This window comes from Sprattus sprattus, assembly GCF_963457725.1.
Source record: "Sprattus sprattus genome assembly, chromosome: 1".
Taxonomy (NCBI): Eukaryota; Metazoa; Chordata; class Actinopteri; order Clupeiformes; family Clupeidae; genus Sprattus; species Sprattus sprattus.
Window position 1 is genome coordinate 15,520,475 of NC_137920.1, and position 20,515 is coordinate 15,540,989.

The 20,515-nt window shown below is 42.3% G+C and overlaps 1 protein-coding gene across 1 annotated transcript; it reads left to right on the plus strand.

The window, feature by feature from the left end:
* Nucleotides 1–3,292: 3,292 nt before the first annotated feature.
* LOC308374924 (histone H1-like) lies at nt 3,293–3,937 on the plus strand (the record flags this gene model as incomplete). Its single annotated transcript, XM_080850905.1, has 1 exon — nt 3,293–3,937. Exon 1 carries the CDS (start codon nt 3,329–3,331, stop codon nt 3,935–3,937), a length of 609 nt encoding a protein of 202 aa, XP_080707031.1. The 5' UTR covers nt 3,293–3,328.
* Between the last annotated feature and the right edge of the window lie 16,578 nt (nt 3,938–20,515).

Below are 20,515 nucleotides of genomic sequence, written 5' to 3' on the forward strand. Positions count from 1 at the left end.
CTCATCATTCACAACAGTAGTCTGTAGTCCTTGTATCATATGGCCAGTACCGGTTCTTTCAACACGCACACTACGCACGTTGCGTAGGGCCCCGCAAATTTATTATTTAATAAAGGCCCCGTAGGGGAAAAAAAAAAAACGTGACAACGTAACTGTCCGTCGCGGACGTCAGATAGCCATGCGCATCATTGCATCATCAGTGTAGAAAGATGAAGCGGCGCTATCCCTCGGGGAATGAAAAAAGGAAGAGGAAGGAACTTGAAAATGAACTGCGGGACCAGCAGTCAGGTAAAGCCTTTAACTCTCCTCTCCTGGTGGGAGAGAGGGAGGGACAGTCCGTGTTAGACCTACATCAACAGGGCGGTGAGCCCTTGGGGATCCCCGGTCTCTGTGTGCGTCTTGCTAGCTTCTATAATTAGTGTGCTTGCCCGAAGGGAAGCACACTATTGTTCTTCGTTTTTTACTATTTTTTCTATTCTAGTAGTTTTTCTTGCAGCTAACTACTCCTCGCCCGATTGAGATAGAGACGCCGTTCAAACACCAAAACGTCCGGCCCGATCCGGTGCAAGCTGCTATGACTTTTCGTGGCGGTACTCCTTGCCACTCCTTTTTTATTCCTCTTTTTCCATCACCTTTTTTCTCCATAGACTTGCATGGCAGAACTTTGAGGCATTATGACATCATAATAGGCTCATTAAACTGGCTTGCACCTGTGAATCACTGACAACTCTCACTGACACCTGCGCACGGTTCCTCTTCTCTCTCTGTCCCTCTCCATTCAACTGTGTAACTAGGAATATTAAGAGACACCTTCCATACCAGGGCTCTACTCACTCATGCATACTCACTCATGTTTACTCACTCGTGCATACTCACTCATGCATACTCACTCGTGCATACTCACTCATGCATACTTACTCATGCATACTCACTCATGTTTACTCACTCATGTTTACTCACTCATGCGTACTCACTCATGCGTACTCACTCATGCGTACTCACTCATGCGTACTCACTCATGTTTACTCACTCATGCATACTCACTCATGCATACTCACTCATGTTTACTCACTCGTGCATACTCACTCATGTTTACTCACTCATGCATACTCACTCATGCATACTCACTCATGCATACTCACTCATGCATACTCACTCATGCATACTCACTCGTGCATACTCACTCATGTTTACTCACTCATGCATACTCACTCATGCATACTCACTCATGCATACTCATTTGGGCATACTCATTTGTGCATGCTCATCCAGCAGGGAGAGTTGGAGAGCTGACACCTGCCCCAATTCCAAGGCACTTGTTCTCTCGGTCATGGCCGCAACAGAGCAAGCACACTCTCGCAGTTCGTTCACGAAACGCATTCTAGTTTTAGTTGTAGCCTTGTATAGTTACAATTGCACTTAACAAAATGGAAAGTAATGGATACATATTGACTAAGATTGAAGTTTGTTTGCTTGGATAGCCCACAGGCAAATATAGACGCAGATACGATTTATTTCGTGAAATATTATGACAATAATAAACACTTATTAATAGAGTGAGATCATACCGAGAAATATCAAACTGTTGCTTGAAGTATTGGTTTGATGTTTCGAGGTTAGTACGTTGTTTATTATGGCATTTTACTCTCCTTTCATTTTATAAAGACACGGTCATTGTAAATCAAAAACATGCCGTTTTGTTAAGCTCAAGTCTTCTCACGACTCAATTTGTTTGCCTAGCAACCACTTCAACAGAAAACGGACAATATGGATCTGCTAAATAAAATGGTTTTAATTCCAACACAAGTGATTCAGAGTTTGTAGTCTTTCTATAACAAATAGTTGCTTCTGAGAACCTTGGCATATTTTTTACTGGACCATTGAAGATTTGAAAGTTACAACCAATGTGTGTGTTTTCATGTTAGCATGGGAGCTGGTAAATTAACTGTTGATTGTAAATAGGCTGCCTTTTAAAGATTTTTAGGTCTTTGTGTTTTTGTGAACATTTTGGGGGTTCAGTTAGGAGGGCCCCTTGGCAGAATTTTGCCTAGGGCCCTATGGAGGTCTGAACCGGCTCTGCATATGGCGTCATCATTCACAGCAGTAGTCTGACTGTAGGCCTTGTATCATATGGCCTCATCATTCACAGCAGTAGTCTGACTGTAGTCCTTGTCTTACATGGCTGCATCATTCACAGTAGTAGTCTGACTGTATGCCTCGTATCATATGGCGTCATCATTCACAGCATTAGTGTGACTGTAGGCCTTGTCTCACATGGCTGCATCATTCACAGCAGTAGTCTGACTGTATGCCTTGTATCATATGGAAGGAAAAAAGGGATGGGCCAAGAGAGCGATAGATCGCAGGCTGCAGTGCGTGCTCTGTCATACAGAACATAACAACATCAAATGAATTATCTTTCCGTATCAAACATGGGATGGATTTGGATTTTCTATGTCCATCAAATTATACCAAAACTTGCCTCACACGTGATGACCAAAAAAATAATACTAATAAAAACGCTGTAATTCACGTCTGATTTTACGTCTAAAGTTCAAATCCAAACCAAACTATAGGCTACTCAGTGACTAACCTGGAGTTTACTAAATTAACTTCAGTTGTTGTTTTCATCATTAAATTAATTTTCCTTCTGTATACAATTAGTATTGTGTTGATAAAGCATTCAATTTCGCATACAATCGAATTAGTCTTAAACTTAATGTATGGTTCGGTCGGAGTTCTGTCTTTGTAGTCAATAGCCTACTAGCTACGTCGTAGAGACGCGGAGCTGGGGCGACGGCGGCACTGTGTTTCGCCACTTTCTAAACTGATTCAATTTGATGGTAAAACTATTCCGGCTAACCTCCTCATCCACCTCGTGGATTACAGAGGCGTGCAACTTGGTCTTTATCTGTTTATTACATTTACAGCAGCTGATGTTATGCTATTTATAGTTATTTTGTGTTCACGAACTAAAAGTTGATTGCCTTGGTCGCTCGATGACTTAAAGGTTTGTGTGTTGCACCATGTGTTGCACCATGCATACTTACGTATTACAACCCTAGTTAACTTTAAAGGTAAGAAAAGACGTTTGTCTTTAAATCAGGCTCGTTATTTAGTTGAAATTGGGATTTCAACACAGTTGTATTCCACTATATGCGAGAGGAGAAAACACAAATGTGCGTTTTGCGGAGGTGAAGCTTGCAGAGCTCTTTCAGTCGAGTCTTTACGGCTCTCATTGCGACTATAAATACAACTCACACCCACTGCAGCTCATTCTTATCACCAGTCCTCACTCGCTGTCACGGTCGATAAACAAGAAATCACAATGGCAGAAGTCGCTCCTGCTCCTCCTCCAGCCAAATCTCCGAAAAAGAAGTCTGTTAAGCCCAAGCAAACAGGACCAAGTGTCGGCGAGCTCATCGTGAAAGCTATCTCTGCATCCAAGGAAAAGAAGGGAGTTTCTCTTGCAGCTCTGAAGAAAGCGTTGGTTGCCGGCGGATACGATGTAGAAAAGAAAAATGCTCGTGTCAAGTTGGCCATCAAGAGTCTAGTTGCTAAGGGCACGCTGGTTCAAACTAAAGGCACTGGCGCGACTGGCTCCTTCAAGCTGAACAAGACACAAGCCGAGGCACAGAAGAAGGCTGAGAAGAAAGCCGCCCCTAAAGCGAAGAAACCTGCGGCAAAGAAGCCTGCTGCAGCAAAGACTCCAAAAAAGGCAGCGGTGGCTAAGAAGTCCCCGAAGAAAGCCAAGAAGCCAGCCACCCTTAAAAAGAGTCCCAAGAAGGCTACAAAACCAACAGCTCCCAAGAAGGCTAAGCCCGCAGCCCCCAAGAAAGCAGCCAAGAGCCCGAAGAAGGCTAAGGCAGCAAAGCCCAAAGCAGTAGCGAAGCCCGAGGCGGTTAAACCTAAAAGGGCTGCCCCTAAGCAGCGATAAACTGCGATTAACTTCAAGCCTCCGTGACTTAAACAAAGGTTCTTTTAAGAGCCACCCAATCATTTCTCCAAAAGCTCGTATTCCAGATAATAACACCGTAACATCAAAGTGTAATAAGGTAGTTTAAACACATTTTTATCACAACATGTGATGCAGTAGAGTTTATTTCAGGCTTAGCTCTCTGTCTCAATACTTCCATGTGGCCTTATAAAAATGGTTTCTAGGGTTTATTAGTTTATTTTCTCATGGTGTGTGGGAAATTGATTCACAAAATCTCACGTAGTATAATTTCGTTTAAAGCCACCGTAACACATCAGGCTATTCTATTTCACTATTCCTGAACAAGAAATATGCAAGGGAAAGTATAGCAACACCAAATCATGAACGAGAAATGATTAAAAAGCCTGGGAGAGTACATCCTGGATTAAATGTATAAATCCATGCCTAGATAAGGGTGCTTTTACCGACGTTTTTATTTCCTGATTTTTTTAAAATCATCAAGGGGGCGGGAAAGTGATCAACAAAAGAGAATATAGCCACCTAAAGGCTACGCCGCTCAAGATGGCCAAGCATTTTCTGAGCTTTGATTGGCTAATTCTATACACGTTTCAGCCAATCCAATTGCTCTGCGATAAACATACTCCCTTTCCACAGCAGCCGTACATCTCTGCCAGTACAATGCGCGACAGAGGAAACCGGTCGAAGGCTAACGCGGTCTCTCCCGATGATAATGTGCGCACAAGTTGTTGCGCGAAGGCAAATATGTCGAACGTAGCGGTGCTGCAGCCACCATTTTTTTCTGGCTGTCGTGCACGAGTACTTGACTTCTGCGATCCTTGAGCTGGCTGGTAAAAGCTGCCCGTGACAATAAGAACAATCGTGTCGTTCCTCGTTATCTGCAGCTGGCTGTGCGCAACGACGAGGGGTTGAACAAGCTGCTCGGTGGGGTGACCACCATCGCTCAGGGTGGCGTGCTGCCTATCATCCAGACTGTGCTGTTGCCAAATTAGACAAAATAAATCAGTCTGTATTAAACGGATTTCTACAAAGATATTATAAGAGCCACCCAGAAAGTCTGTGTTGATATATGATTTGAACAGAGTAAATAATGAAAAGTGAAAAGCAGAATCGCCATTTGCTACGTACTTGCTTTTTCACTGATGACTGAAAGTATCACTGATATTACATGCATTCTTAGGCATCATAAAATCCTGCCCATAGTCGTACAATGTTGCCGTTTCGGAATGGTTGCATACAGTGGTTAAATTGGGCCGGGGCTGTCCGGGGCGGAGCCCCGGCACATAAGCGTCCGGGTCTGGAGTTCTGCAAAGCAGATCTGCTGCGCAGCAGCTCCAGCCAACTTTGGCAGCCTGCCTAGTCAATTCACGAGCAATGTTGTCCTACTCATTTACAACTTTTCCATTGCAAATCTATGTTGTTTTAAAACACAATTCTAAATAATGGTAGGGATAGGCTGGCCTAGACATCTGGAGCAAGTTTGAGAAGTAAGCATATCGCGCACGAAACTTGCGCAGCAGTTCCTCCCCCCAGATCAGACAACACAACGTCAATCGGTCATCATCAGACATATCGTAGTAGACAGGTGAATGGCAAGAGAAACAAAGTTAAAGGTGCACGGTATTTTGAAAGAGGTCGATCATCACCAATAGGCTAATATCATTAGATATGGGCTTGCATTTTCATGAAGCAGGAAAAATTAACCTTAGACACGCAGGGATAGGCTGCTACTGGTGTGTCAACTCGCAAGCGCTAGTTAAAAAGAACAATGCTGTTAATTCTAAATGATTTAGCAAGTAGTCTATGCGATCTCCGAATCACATTTCTCATTCCTATCTGGATACATTTCAAACTTATTTGTATCTATGAATCAGCTCCTAATGTGACCTCATCAAACACACTCAAAATCTACAGAGTACATATTAAGCAACATATAAAAAATGATGGAGTTGTTGGCTGCTTGCTTCACTGCTTGTGGATGGTTGCTCATCATCTGAATCTTCCTCCTGGCTATGTGTTGGTCCTTGAACATACACTACTCACCAAAAGTTAGGATATCTGGCTTTCGGGTGAGTAGTGTATTTTAGCATTGACCCTGTGAATATTTTTTAAATAAAAAAAATGTGATTGGAGAAAAGTAACCTACTAACAAATTCTTTCCATTTCCCACCACTTGTTTGTCATGTCATCCAGTCATATGGATGTGAATCAATCAATACTAATACAACTTTAACGGTGATGTGTTTTTTGTTTAATTTGGCAACTTATTTACTGCATAATCCACAAAAAAATTGTGAAATTTGCTTTTAGGTCAAATACTAGTTTTGGAACAGAACTCTGTAGTGCTGCTTTAAAGTAGGCAATACAACAATGTCATACTACTATCACATGCTGGCCAAGTATGATCGACCTGTTTGAGCCTTTAAAAAGACCATAGCCCCTGCGGAGCAGCTCATACGACAGAAGTAGCAATGGCAAGAATGAAGATGGTAACAACACTGTGCTCAGACATTATAGCAAGGCCGACCTCTGGTCTTTAAGACTTAGGGTCTTATAATATAAGGGATATGGAGAAAATATGGTAGATAGAAAAAGAAAGAGAGAGAAACAGACAGTGGATGTATTGGTGAAGAGAGATAGAGAGAGAGAGAATGTACTGGTGAAGAGAGAGAGAGAGAGAAACAGACAGTGAATGTGTCAGCTATGATTGGCTCATCACTAGTCTACACCAATAAAAGCAAAGGTTATATAGATAAGCACACGTGGCACCGCATGTCATTACACGTCTGTCAGGTTTTCTGGATCACTGTCACTGATAATCTGTTTTGAACAGATCAGTCAAGTCAAAGTCAAAGATAACTGAAAACAAGTTAACTCTATATGTATTTTGTATTTCTTTGTGGACGGTTTGTTTAGTGCCAGACGGTTTGGTGGCAGCACTGGACATATTGTGCGTGTGGTGAAAGGCAGGGCTTCCCCTGGTCAGTAGCTCACTCTGCAGCATCTCTGTCCTCTGGCTGAGTGTCACGCGTTGCACCATGAGAGCTTGGCCACCAGGGGGAGCTCAGAGGGCAGAAGTGAAAATGGCACGCCTGGCAAATGGTACGGAATCCCATGGACCATCTCCAGAACAGGACTGCATCAGGACTACATCCTCTCCAGACAGGCAGGAGCTGACATTTGTGAAGACCAAGAGTGTTTACATGGCATAGGATGCTTTGAAATGACCTATGACCTTACCCTAACCTGGATGGGGGCTCAATGAACAAATAGCTTCAGATGAAGAGGAGTGTTCTAAAGGAGGCTTTGATATGACCTATAACCTTACCCTAACCTGGCTGTGGGGCTCGATGAACACATAGCTTTAGGTGAAGAGGAGTGTTCAAGAGGAGGCTTTGATATGACCTAGTTGTGTTCTAGAATTTTCTGTTACTAAAATTTACATTCATGCTACTAATTGCATGTCAGCAAGTTCTTAAGAAAAAAATGAAACATTTTTAATCAAATTGATTTAAAAAGACAACCCAAGATATAATCTCTTCAAAATATATTTTATTTGAAATAACGTATTAAATTATCTACAGATGGTACAGAATGCAGATTATAATGCAACTATTAAAAAAAGATAAAATATGACACACTTTAACATTTCAAAGTTTAGTCTTCATTATATACTCTCATTACAGGAAAAAGAAATCACTGGCTCATTGGCACACATATTATATATACTCTTTAAATAATTCTGACAGACAGTATAGCATGAAAACAAATCCTGACTGCCCTATGACACGCTGTATGTACACATAACATGATGTCTTTTCAGGTTTCACAAGAGTAAAGCTGAATGCGACCAAATGTCATATGCTATACTAAAGAGATACGTATTTTTTGTTACACTACTTCACACAAGCCAGGGCAAGTCACCTACAGCAAAACACTCTTAAACACTCTTATCAACTTAAAAAAAAGTATAATATCAATGTAGCTCACTGTAAATTGCATTGGATAAAAGCATCTGCTAAATGAATACATTCTTGGTTGAATGGTAATGTGAATGATTGAATGATTGAATGAATGAATGAATGAATGAATGAATGAATGACTGAATGACTGACTGACTGACTGAACGAATGAATGAATGGATGGATGGATGGAGGGCTGCATGAATGGATGATTGAATATTTCACAGCTCAACCAATACAGTCTGTTTGCATTTTCATGAGAATGCTGAAGACGCTGAAGACTGAAGACTCATGAACGTGATCTTAGACTCACGTTCATGGCTTTTAGAAATAAAGGCATTGAGGCATGTGGGTCCTTAGAAAACTACACATAGACCCTATTGACAGGAGAAGTCAATGCTTTGAGGAAGTACAAACATGGAGCCTATAAACAACACGCTACTATGGGTAAAGCTATGATGTTGTACTAACACGCTACTATGGGTAAAGCTATGATGTTCTACTAACACGCTACTATGGGTAAAGCTATCATGTTCTACTAACACGCTACTATGGGTAAAACTATCATGTTCTACTAACACGCTACTATGGGTAAAACTATCATGTTCTACTAACACGCTACTATGGGTAAAGCTATCATGTTCTGCTAGCACGCTACTATGGGTAAAGCTATGATGTTCTACTAACACACTGCTATGGGTAAAGCTATCATGTTCTACTAGCACGCTACTAGGGGTAAAGCTATCATGTTCTACTATTTGTTCCATGCCGGGCTTTAATTCAGACAAAAGAGCACATGTGAGATTGGGCTGAACAAGCTGTTTATAAAATTATAGTAACGTACAGTATATCCTGAAGTTATTGCTCTTGTGCATTTCCTATGAAGTAGTTTCTCAATGTCCCATTGTACTCACTACCAAGTTGATTGATTGATTGATTAAATAGTAAATACATTTTGCATCTTACATCAGCACGGCTTTCTGTTCAGACTGATGGTTCTATGTGTGATGTCCTATTCTACTCACTTGGTGGCAGTGTTGGGTCTAGAGAAATTGATTGCTGCGTACTCCACCTCCTCCATCACCTGCTGCTGCTGCTGTGTGCGGAATTTAGGCATCTGGACGGTGGAGTAGAGGGGCACCTCCTGTCCTCTGGAGCTCTTGAACTGAACGCTGGCGTACTGGACGTCATCTGGGCCACTTGAGTCCACTCTCGGAGCAGGGTCAGAGGTCACCGGGTTGACGTTGACATAATCATGATCGTCCGCATCCTGTGGGGTTGTGGAGGGGACATTTTGAGAGGGTCAAGGAGTTTTCTTCTAATACAATCCTTGATAACCAAAATCGGCATGAATATGGTACAGCACATTTTGCAGTGGAGTAATGGGCATCATCAATGAGCCAAACTATACTCTGTAGTCCTAGTCAGTGGACAACGCCCCCAAAATTAAAAGTGTGCCCTTAAGTTGCACAGTTTTGGAAATGCGTACCATACCATACTGTACGCTACCAGGGAGTGCCTTTGTGCAGGGTTTTGATGTGGAAAGGCATGATCAGAGGTTAGTGTAATATGTTGATGCTAACACACTCATCACCTATGTGTTCCTATCTGTGGTTAGTGTAATATGTTTTTGCTAACATGCATAATCAGCTGATTGCACTCCTGTGTGTTCATATCTGTGGTTAGTGTAATATGTTTATGCTAACATGCATAATCAGCTGATTGCACTCCTGTGTGTTCATATCTGTGGTTAGTGTAATATGTTTATGCTAACATGCTAATCAGCTGATTACAATCCTGTGTGTTTCTATCTGTGGTTAGTGTAATATGTTTATGCTAACATGCTAATCAGCTGATTACAATCCTGTGTGTTTCTATCTGTGGTTAGTGTAATATGTTTATGCTAACATGCTAATCTGCTGATTACACTCCTGTGTGTTCATATCTGTGGTTAGTGTAATATGTTTATGCTAACATGCTAATCACCTGATCACAGTCCTGTGTGTTCCTGTCTGTATTTCTCGAGTCAGTGGTTGAGCCAGTTGTCTTCCTTCCCCTCCTTTCAGAGAAAACATAAACAAACACACAGACAAAAGCACAAGGGCGTGTGTCAGACCAGTATCAAGCTCATAGAACAGAGCAATGCTTCGTGGGTGTTTACAATAAAGTCTCATTTGTCACTCACCGGGACATCACGACAGCCAGTGCCACTATAAGAACAGTGAAGAGAGCAACAGCTCCTCCAGCAATAGCAGGCCACCTAGGGCCTGCTTTATAAACAAAAACATAATTCAGCATAAATTCACCAGCATTAAAGCATACTTAAAACATCAGGCAAACAGTGGGGACCTGGTAATAAGAAAATAGTTTAAATAGAAGTAAATTGTTAAAAAGTTAGAAACTGGCTGTGTAACCAAATCACTATTTACCTGCCAAAGAGACTTCAACTGCAGCAGAAGTCTGGGAGGCAATTCTAGTTTTTGCTTCACACTGGTAAAATCCAACTTTGGTGGAGGTCATATTGAAGGTGATGCTCTTCCCTGAGCGTAGTCGGGCAGTTGTATCTGTAGTCTTCACAAACCAGGTGTAGTTCTCCACTGGTGGGTTGGCATCACTGCTGCAGGTCAGAGTCACTGAACTGCCCTCCACTAGATCACCAGTGTGATTGAGTGAAGCTGAGGTCCCTTTAGGAGGATCTAATTAAAGACAAAAAAAAAAATCAACTTTAATATATCTTTCACCTCCTTTGATGTAAGTTAAACCAACTGCACATTTAAACACTTTTATTCCTTGAGTCATATATCCATTCCCACTGTACTCACAGAGAACATCCAGATGAATAACTGAAGACTTTTTGGCTCCGTGAACGCTCTCTGCTTGACATAAGTAAAATCCAGTGTGTTCAGAGCTGGCTTTACTGATGTTGTAAACCGGTTGTGTTGCTATCGTTGACATTGCTGATTCATTCTTCCTGTACCAAGTATAACTCTCCACTGGTGGGTTGGCATCACCGCTGCAGGTCAGAGTCACTGAAGATCCCTCCACTAAGTCACCAGAGGGACTAACTGAAGCTGTGGTGTTCTTTGATGCATCTGATAAAAAAGCAAACAAATACTTTACCAAACAAATAAACAAACAAACCTTTACTTTCTGTGACCAGCACTACTATGTAATTGATTACCTGAGATGATTTAATTGGTTTAGTCAGAGTAAAGTGACAGTAAAGGATAAGGAAATGTCTGGTTGATCTTTGATATTGTGATAATGAAATGATTTTGCTATTCGTGTTTCCTACTCACACTGAACATCCAGATGAACAGCTGTAGAATTACGGCCACCATGTTGGTTTCTTCCCTCACAGTAATAATAGCCACTGTCTTCAGAGGTGATCATGGGTATGTTGTAAATCCACTCTGATCCCACCACAGATATCTCTTTTCCACGCCTCTTATGCCAGGTGTAGCTGTCCACTGGTGGGTTGGCAACACTGCTGCAGGTCAGAGTCACTGAAGATCCCTCAAGTATCTTACCATCAGGACTCACAGAAACAGAGGTCTTCTTTGGAGGGTCTAGAAGAAAGAAAACACAGGTTGTCTCACATGTGTTACTAAGACCCATGCAAAGATAATAAACAATGCAATTTAGCTTCAATAGGTACCGCTTGGTTTCTGCATATTAATGTATACTCTTGTACTCACACATGACATTTAGCTTCACTGGTGGAGATGGATGATACTTCTGGTCTTCTAATGCACATGAATAGTAGCCCTCGTCCTCAATCTTGATGTTGTGTAGTATGAGCTCATTGTTGTCTATTTGCACATCAGGTAAAATCTTCCCATTGTTTTTCCACATTGTCTTGGAGTTTTGTTTCAAAGTGCAGCGGCTCCTGCAGCTCAGCTTAACTTGGTGTCCCTCAAGCGCTGGTCCAGAAATCTGGACAACAAGGTGTGGATCATCTTAAGAAGAGATCAATAATAAATTCAGTAAATGGTTACTTGTAGCCTCATTATATTTTTGAAATATGAGATAATTACTGGATCATAATCAGCAACAAAATGAATGATCCAATGTATGTTACGGCCAGCCAGACCAACATAAAGGGGACCCAAGACAGTGTTCACCTCAAAGTGAAGGAGTGAAAACCAAACTTGTTGGCTTTACCTATGACTGTGAGGGTGACTTCAGCTGACATCCATTTCTGCCATGATGTCCTGGTTTCAATCCTGGTGTAATAAGAAGCTGTATCTGTGATTCTCAAATCACTCAGAGTCAATGTGCAGTTTTTCTTTATATCTGTACTGTACTGCACTCGATCCTTATACACTGAGGTCTTAGACAGATCAGTGGGGGCTTTATCCTTTTTGGCATTAATCACCCAGTACACAGTAGTGACTGTGAGATTAGGAGGATGAGTGAAAGAGCAGGGAATGACCACTGATGATCCAGTCACAGCACAGATCTGGTAATGAGTCATAGTTATGCTCCATTTAGTTACTGTCCATTTCTGACCATAAACACCTGAATTGGAAAAAAAAACCATATAAGAATAATTGTTTTCCAGAAAGAAAGTCTAAATACTAAATCAAATTGGCAAATCTGATAGACATAATTACATACTTCAAATGCACCCAAACAAACATGCATTGAGACATACATAAGTTATGATCATTTGATTTTGTGTGTCAATATTTTGTGTGTGAATATAACACTGCTGTAGAACAAAACTACTGGCAGACAGTTATACCAGACACTCTGTTCTTTCTCTGTACATATGCATCCTAGCATTGAACCATTGCGCCATTGGAAGCCTAAATGAATTCATGATAAACAAATATAATAAATAAATAATATAAATACTACACATACATACACATTCATACATGCATTCATAAATACCTAAATACTATGCAATGCAGTGGTGTATATGTCATGTGTGTGTGTGTGTGTGTGTGTTTGTGTGTGTGTGTGTGTGTGTGTGTGTGTGTGTGTGTGTGTGTGTGTGCTTGTGTGTGGGTGTGTGTGTGTGTGTGTGTGTGTGTGTGTGTGTGTGTGTGTGTGTGTGTGTGTGTGTGTGTGTGTGTGTGTGTGTGTGTGTGTGTGCGTGTGTGCGTGCGTGCAATTTGTGCAGATATTACTGTAAGGCTCTAATGTCTGAAAGTTGTGGTTTCCTGTCTGTTTGCAGGTTCTATTTAAGCTCTTAATAAGCACATGAAAAAAATAATATTTTTGTCTTTCTCTTTTTTTAAGTAGGAGCAGGGAGCAGTTGACAGTAAGAGGAACAAATAAGAGGAGCAGATAAGAGGAGAGAGAAGAGGAGCAGATAAGAGGAGCAGATGACAGTAAGAGGAGCAGATGACAGCAAGAGGAGCAGTTGACAGTAAGAGGAGCAGGTGACAGTAAGAGGAGCAGGTGACAGTAAGAGGAGCAGTTGACAGTAAGAGGAGCAGGTGACAGTAAGAGGAGCAGATGACAGTAAGAGGAGCAGGTGACAGTAAGAGGAGCAGATAAGAGGAGCAGGTGACAGTAAGAGGAGCAGGTGACAGTAAGAGGAGCAAATGACAGTAAGAGGAGCAGGTGACAGTAAGAGGAGCAGGTGACAGTAAGAGGAGCAGGTGACAGTAAGAGGAGAAGGTGATAGTAAGAGGAGCAGGTGACAGTAAGAGGAGCAGGTGACAGTAAGAGGAGCAGATGACAGTAAGAGGAGCAGATGACAGTAAGAGGAGCAGATGACAGTAAGAGGAGCAGGTGATAGTAAGAGGAGCAGGTGACAGTAAGAGGAGCAGGTGACAGTAAGAGGAGCAGGTGACAGTAAGAGGAGCAGATGACAATAAGAGGAGCAGATAAGAGGAGCAGATGACAATAAGAGGAGCAGATAAGAGGATCAGATGACAGTAAGAGGAGCAGGTGACAGTAAGAGGAGCAGGTGACAGTAAGAGGAGCAGTTGACAGTAAGAGGAGCAGGTGACAGTAAGAGGAGCAGATGACAGTAAGAGGAGCAGATGACAATAAGAGGAGCAGATAAGAGGAGCAGATGACAATAAGAGGAGCAGATAAGAGGATCAGATGACAGTAAGAGGAGCAGGTGACAGTAAGAGGAGCAGGTGACAGTAAGAGGAGCAGTTGACAGTAAGAGGAGCAGGTGACAGTAAGAGGAGCAGAGAAAAGGAGCAGATGAGAGTAAGAGGAGCAGATGACAGTAAGAGGAGCAGATGGGAGGAGCAGATGACAGTAAGATGTCTCGTCTAGCATGCAGTGCTAACAGATTAGCACAGGCCCTCATTAATAACATGCAGTGCTAACAGATAAGCACAGGCCTTGTCTCATGTAACATGCAGTGCTAACAGATAAGCACAGATCCTGTCTCATCTAGTATTATAAGGAAAAAAACCTCTTCAAATCTTAATACTCAATTAGAGTCAGAAGACCGAATGCGATGAACTGAAGTTTTATTCAATATTGCAGACATTTCATTCAAAACGAGAATGGTGGTCCATGGAGCAGCTCTATCAAAAACCCAGCACACTAACAATTTAAAGGGCATATTCCGCCACTATGCTTATCCAATCAAATGCCTAAAACTTATCCAAATTGAACCAACTAGAATATTCTACTCACTTATTGCCAAAATATATTTCAAGATGCCGAGCAGCTGTGTCCTTTTTAGTAGTTTTACCCCTCCCGGTTATGATGACATGGCTCTTTCGTGGGAACTTCTACATGCTCTCTGATAAATCTGCATCCCCTTATGCATTAACCTTTGAATTCATATTTGGCTGTCTCTGTAAGCCTGCACCTGTGGAATCTGTGTGATCTTGTTTTGAGAAATTAGGCCTCTCTGTTTGGACTGACCTTCATCCCTACACACAGGCCTCTCTGCCTGGTAATAAGGCCTCTCTGAACCTAGGCCTCGAAGACTGGCCTGACCTTGGTCTGTGCACACTAGACATTCTGTTTGACCTAACAAAACACCAATTTCTGCACACGGGCCGCATGACAGTTGTTGTTGCAAAACTGCTTCATGTTCACCACACCGCTGTACTATAACTATGATTCTCAACACTAGCATGCTCTGCTAACAGATTAGCACAGGCCCTGTCTCATATAGCATGCAGTGCTAACAGATTAGCACAGGCCCTGTCTCATCTAGCATGCAGCGCTAACAGATTAGCACAGGCCCTGTCTCATCTAGCATGCAGTGCTAACAGATTAGCACAGGCCCGGCCTGGTCTGTATGAATACACAGACCAATTATACCCAACAAGAAACAATATGGGAAACAGGTGAGCACACAAGAAATGGAGGGAAACTAGCAATGACAGGAGATGACGTGCCGGTGAGGGGCTGGGAAAAGAACACATGGAACAGAAGCACATATGAAAACATAAACAAAAACACAAGGAACACAAATAAACACACAAAGCACATGAAGAACAAAGTAACGACAAAAAGGCCAGCAAGGTCGCCAAAACACAGGATCCCAGTTGAGACCCTGTGAGTAATGTGTTTTTTCAAGGTCAGGTACACGTGTGCATACTCTCTGTATTCTGTTTCTGGAGATGAATTTCTGAAAGTCTAAATAAAATGTAAAAAGAAAAACACACGTGATTGTTTGTTTGTGTGTGTTGTGTGGTTTTGTGTGTATGTGTGTGTGTGTGTGTGTGTTTGTGTGTGTATGTGTTTGTGTGTGTGTGACAGAGAGAGAGAGAGTGGCTGTTTGTTTGTGTATGTGTGTGTGTGTGTGTGTGTATTATGTTTGTGTGTGTGTGTTTGTGTGTGTGAGTGTGTGTGTGTGTGTTTGTGTGTTATGTGTGTGTGTCTCTGTGTGTGTGTGAGTATTTGAGTTATATGTGTTTGTGTGTGTAATGTGTGTGTGTATGTGTGTGTTATCTGTCTTTGTGTGTGCGAGTGGGTGTGTTATGTGTGTTTGTGTGTGTGTGAGTGGGTGTGTTATGTGTGTTTGTGTGTATTATGTGTGTGTGTTACGTGTGTTTGTGTGTGAGTGGGTGTGTTATGTGTGTGTGTGTGTGTGTGTGTGTGTGTGTGTGTGAATGGGTGTGTTATGTGTGTGGGTTTCTGAGTGTGTGTGTGTGAGGGGGTGTGTTATGTGTTATGTGTGTGTGTGTGTTATGTTTGTGTGTGTCCGTGTTTGTGTGCTATGTGTGTGTGTGTGTGTGTGTGTGTGTGTCTGGGAGTGTGTATGTGTGTTTCTGTGTGTGTGTGTGTGCTTGGTTTGTGGTTTCCTGTGTGGCTGTGTGTTTATGATGCATAAACAATTTTTCTCCCCCATTTTTTTTAGAGAAGTACAGAAAAGAGAACAGATGTCGCTAATAATGAAGGCATGAAAGTGTCAAATACTTTCATATCATGAAAACAAGTTTTGTATCGCAACAAACAGATTAAGAAACAGGCCTGGTCTCAACTGCCATGCGGTACAAACATTTGTATTCAACTAACTGGTCTGTCCGTCTCAATTTTAGCATGTGTATTCATCGGCCTTAAGTTTTGCAGGTTCATAATACGTCTTTCCTTATCGTACCACACGATCAGTCACGATTAACACCAAGCAGAAACATAGTTCTCATCTGTCGTAAAGAGTGTCGTATTACCTTGGGTCATGGAGAGAAGAAGAATAATCCGTGCCAGAGAGAGAGAGGGGGCCATTTTCTTCATAACCCTACTGGACAGGAGAGAGAGAGAGAGAGAGAGATGGGGGAGAGAGAGAGGGAGAGAGAGAGGGACAGAGAAAGAGAGAAAGGAGAGAGGGAGAGAGAAGGGGTGGTGAACAAGAGAGGTAGAGAGAAGGGGATTAATTCACCCACTCATTCATTCATTCATTCATTGGGTCTTGTGGTACTGAAAACAGAAAACGGTGGTGTTCAATCAGTTTGTTCAGTCATACGAGAAACAGCTGTTAAGTGTCATCAGGGCACGTGTTCAGTACCAATGAAAATGTGAACAGACACAACAATAACACACACTCAGTTTACTAGGACATGCATTGGAATAAAGTGCTTGAGGAAGCCTCAGTAATCATCGTAAAGAAAGAGTACAGCAGACACAACTCTTACTGTGTTTTTACTAGGACATGCATTGGATAAAGTGCTTGACAGCCTCAGTAATCTATGTAAAAACAGAGTACAGCAGACACAACTCTTACCGTGTGTTTACTAGGACATGCATTGGATAAAGTGTTTGAAACCCTCAGTAATCAACGTAAAAAAAAAGAGTACAGCAGACACAACTCTTACCGTTTGGAGAGCGATCTTCAGTGGCAGTCGCGTCTGAGGAGAAACACAAATACGTCTAAAAGTGTCTGTGGTTGACCTCGAGAACAGGAAGACAACTCATCTCTGGTGTTTTCTCTTTCTCCTCCTACTTCTTTTTTTTTTTCCACGGCTAGCTTTCTCTCAAATAATTAGCAGTTTGTGTGCTTGTTAATGTGACACTTCAGGTTATTAAAATTGTTCTGTTATATGTTGGCTTGCCTGCAGTTATGACCCTGGTCCAGCGCATTCCCCTGACTGTAAAGGCCCTGGTTCCTTCCCTTGTACTATCCATGACCCCAAAATGTTTTTTATATGCTCGGTATGCATAGGCGGTGGAGAGGTCTGCAGAGCCACGAGGGTGTGTGGCGGCGGTGTCCGGCTGTCAAAATGTCTGACCCATGACAAATTAGTAGACTGTAAACTAAATGAAAAAAAAAAACTACAGTTAAATTAGCACTCCTCCATCCTCAGAGGGGGCATGTGTGTGTCTGGCTCTAACAGGCCCTGTTCTTTACGACCCAGACGTGCGTGTGTGTGTGTGTGTGTATGTGTGTGTGAGTGTGTGTGAGTGTGTGTGAGTGTGTGTGTCTTGCTCTAACGGGCCCTGTTCTTAACGACCCACTGCATTAGGCAAAAAAAAAAAAAAAAAACTTGTGTTCCTTCCTCTTTTTTTCACAGCGAGCTGAGTAGTTGGCACAGGTCACCAGCCGTGACACAGATGAGACACAGATGGTGAGTGTGTTGTTTGGATGCTTTACAGTAGTGTCTTAACCGTAAACATATATTATTTTTTGTATTATATATTATGTGAATAGCCTTGGATGTCTGAAAATACACTCAATACGAGTACTGTTGTTTATTTTTTATTTCAATTTTGAATAGTTTATTATAAATATTTATAATGTTTGCTTTCAGCTGTGTGCCATGAGCAATGTCATTCACATTTCAGAATGTTGGTGTTTTTCCGAGTGGCTGTTCTCCTTTTCACTTAGACCCTCTGGTGGTCCACAACGGCATTGCAGGGGGTCCGCAGCATGAGCTTATGTTGATCAGTTCACCAGTTTTTTTTTAAATTTCTACACATTTCCAGATTACTTTTGAATACTGAGTTGAATAATAATAATGATAATAATAATATAATTTCCAGAGCTTGCTGCAAAAGCAATGAGGTGTCTTTTGCCCTTTCAAACTTTTTCTAAACAGGCATACTTGAAGAATAAGTACAGGGCAAGGCTTGAACCAGAGAATGATATGAAACTCTTACTGTCTACCATTCCGCCACGGATAGACAGGCTGTGTGGACTTCACCTTGCCCAGATATTACACTGACAGGTGTCTCCTCTCTCCACACACACACACACACACTGACACACATACACACACACACACGCACTGACACACACACACACGCACGCTTGCACTCACGCACACACACTCACACACGCACACACGCACACGCGCAGGCACATCAGTGGGCCACAGATTACTTTCTAGTCAGAAAATGGTGGTTGAAAACCCCTGACTTTGGCAATCATGTTTGGTAATGCAGTGTGATAGCCATTCACCACCACCAGGGGCTCTATCACACTACTGCTCTGGGGAACAACCTCTGTTATCATGTGTGTGTGTGTGTGTGTGTGTGTGTGTGTGTGTGTGTGTGTGTGTGTGTGTGTGTGTGTGTGTGTGTGTGTGTGTGTGTGTGTGTGTGTGTGTGTGTGCGTGCGTCTGTGCGTGACTTAGACAAGGGTTTTTTGAACCGGGGTTCGCGGCCCCCTGGTGGTCCACAACGGCATTGCAGGGGTCCGCAGCATGAGCCTATGTTGATCAGTTTACCAGGTTTTTTTTTAACACATTTCCAGATTACTCTTGAATACTGTGTTGAATAATAATAATAATAATAACAATAATAATAATATAATTTCCAGAGCTTGCTGCAAAAGCAATGAGGTGTCTTTTGCCACTTTTTCTAAACAGGTGTACTTGAAGAATAAGTACAGGGCAAGGCTTGAACCAGAGAATGATACGAAACTCTTACTGTCTACCATTCCGCCACGGATAGACAGGCTGTGTGGACTTCACCTTGCCCAGATATTACACTGACAGGTGTCTCCTCTCTCCACACACACACACACACTGACACACACACACACACACACACACGCGCAATGACACACACACACACACACACGCACGCACGCTTGCACTCACGCACACACTCACACTCGCACACTCGCACACTCGGACATACACACACGTGCGCAGGCACATCAGTGGGCCAAGGATTAATTTCTAGTCAGAATGGTGGTTGAAAACCCCCGACTTTGACAATCATGTTTGGTAATGCAGTGTGATAGCCATTTACCACCACCAGGGGCTCTATCACACTACTGCTCTGGGGAACAACCTCTGTTATCATGTGTGTGTGTGTGTGTGTGTGTGTGTGTGTGTGTGTGTGTGTGTGTGTTGGTGTGTGTGTTGGTGTATGTGTATTTGTGCTCAACCACTGTTTACGTGTGTGTGTGTGTGAGTGTATCATTCTAGGCTATAGCCCTATGCAATTCTTTGTTAATTATGTTTCTTTGTTAATTATGTTTAAATATGTAGATTCATTCATTCACAGAAGGCCTTGTATCATATGGGAGCATCATTCACAGCAGTAGTCTGTAGGCCTTGTATCATATGGCTGCATCATTCACAGCAGTAGCCTGACTGTATGCCTTGTCTCATATGGCCTCATCATTCACAGCAGTAGCCTGAAGGCCTTGTATCATATGGGAGCATCATTCACAGCAGTTGAGGTCAAAAACACATATAGACAGTACACACACACACACACCCACACACCCACACCCACACATGCTCACACACACAAACACACACACACACACACTGTGACGAACCCCTTTGGGTTCGTCTGCTCTGCCTGTTTTGTCGGCATAATTGTGTGTAATTTGTTTGATTGTGTGTGCAGGCTGTGTTCATTCTCTCTCCTTCCAGGTGCCAGTGATCAACCACCTGGGGGGGGCGTGTCCCTGACCTATAAAGAAACCTGCAATTCCTATATTCGGGGAGGAGCATGAGAGAAAGAGAGCAAGATGGCAACCCGTTGACTGCATGTACTGCGAGAGTAGACTTTGATTGCATGCATTGGCTCTTTGTGAAAACTAGAACTTTGAATTGGAAGTTGGAACTTTGTGTATTTGAACTTTGGATCATTGCAAATTGGACCGTCGTGTACATTTGGAAATTAGAAATTGTGTAAATTGAATTTTGTGATTAAACCTTTTGTGTTTTTGGTAAACTTTGGTATTTTCAGTTCTTGTAACAAG